This window comes from Mizuhopecten yessoensis, unplaced genomic scaffold (genome assembly GCF_002113885.1).
Source record: "Mizuhopecten yessoensis strain PY_sf001 unplaced genomic scaffold, ASM211388v2 hete_35957758, whole genome shotgun sequence".
NCBI classification, from domain to species: Eukaryota; Metazoa; Mollusca; class Bivalvia; order Pectinida; family Pectinidae; genus Mizuhopecten; species Mizuhopecten yessoensis.
In genome coordinates this window covers 81-1,486 of record NW_018481673.1, presented here as the reverse complement: position 1 = coordinate 1,486, position 1,406 = coordinate 81, and the positions used below count along the sequence as shown (strand labels likewise).

Here is a 1,406-nt window from a genome sequence, read left to right as displayed (position 1 = left end):
AAAGGGGAGGTAACTATAATAATGGGTTTATCATACCTGTGGATTGGAGGCAGACTCCAGTCCTGTACTGTCTAACAGCGCCATCTGTAGGAGATCAGTCATTGCCTGTTTAAAACAGGACCTACCGGTACTGGTGGGCTCAGTGGTGACTAATGTCTATAATATACAACAGGTACAAAAAGTCAGGTAAAATTTTACTTGTATTTGTGGGCACAGTAGTGATTAATGTCTGCAATATACAACAGGTGAAAAAGTCAGGTAAGCTTTTACCTGAACCTTAATCTCATCAGTAATGCCAATACAATTATACATCCTAAATTATACAGAAGCTTTGGAGAGAGATTCACTACAAGTACAATAACTTGTTTCTCAAATCTGTGTTATGTAAGTGTTTGAACTAGACCTGGATGTAGAAGGGCACCCCGGCACTCCTACGAGTAGAGCACAACTTGGAGTCAGGGTCGTCTGCTTGAATGTCCACCATTACTTCCTTAAGCCATCTCCGTGGCAACTCATGAAGCTCCTGGATGTTACTCCTGAATAGATCAACAGCTTTGATTTGTACTCCAATAGAGGTTGAATGAAGGTTAGATCATGTCAGTGAGATAAATAGTTTACTTCTACGAGACAGCATTCTAACTGCTTTATAAGATCACTATGTAACAAGGTCAAACTTCACATCATTTTGTTTATATCTGGTACCATGTCAGCTTCTCTGATGTCACTGAATCAAATCAACTATGTCACACATTGTAGTTACCATCATTCATAGTTGCCATACATTTTAATCAGTACTAATGAAACATTTGGTCATTTTTTTTCTTTTTTCTATTTAAATAATTCACTGTACCTGTCAGCCATTACACTTTCAACAAGGATTGACAAAAGCTTAGCCAAACTAAAATTTGCTATACAAACCTCCAGAGCATGTCCGCCATTTTGACAAAACCTGCATAAGCCAGCTCAAAAGCACCCCTATGTACAGACTCCAGTAACTGTTTCCTGAAGTATTTCCCCATCACCAATATCTAAAACATAACACCCATATACAGAGGAAGGTAATGCTAATCCCGGTACCAACGTTATACCATTCTGTGGGGAATGTCTTGTTTGTTATGTTTGAGTTTTAAAAATCATTATTTTACAGAACAGAACAAATATTAAAAAGTATATTTCAGACAGTGAAGGTATCAAATGGTATATAAACAGAGTTTTCAGTATAGAAGCACTTCCATGTGAAAAAAACAAACTTTTTTTTAAAGATGTAAGCTTGTGTTTATTGGTATAAAACCATTTTTTTTACTGTAAAAAAGAAAATATATTTTACACTGTAAGATCAGGTCTGTGAAGTCAGAGACGGTAGAGAATCATCTGATTACATAAGAAGTCCCCTTGGGTCAGGCCTG

At 36.8% G+C, this 1,406-nt stretch overlaps 1 protein-coding gene across 1 annotated transcript; it reads right to left on the bottom strand.

Moving 5' to 3' along the window:
- Positions 1-36: 36 nt before the first annotated feature.
- On the bottom strand, positions 37-1,028 carry LOC110444027 (thyroid adenoma-associated protein homolog; the record flags this gene model as incomplete). Its single annotated transcript, XM_021488463.1, has 3 exons — positions 37-156; positions 404-536; positions 919-1,028. Coding segments are annotated over 3 exons (363 nt in total), but the record flags the coding sequence as incomplete, so codon positions are not given.
- Between the last annotated feature and the right edge of the window lie 378 nt (positions 1,029-1,406).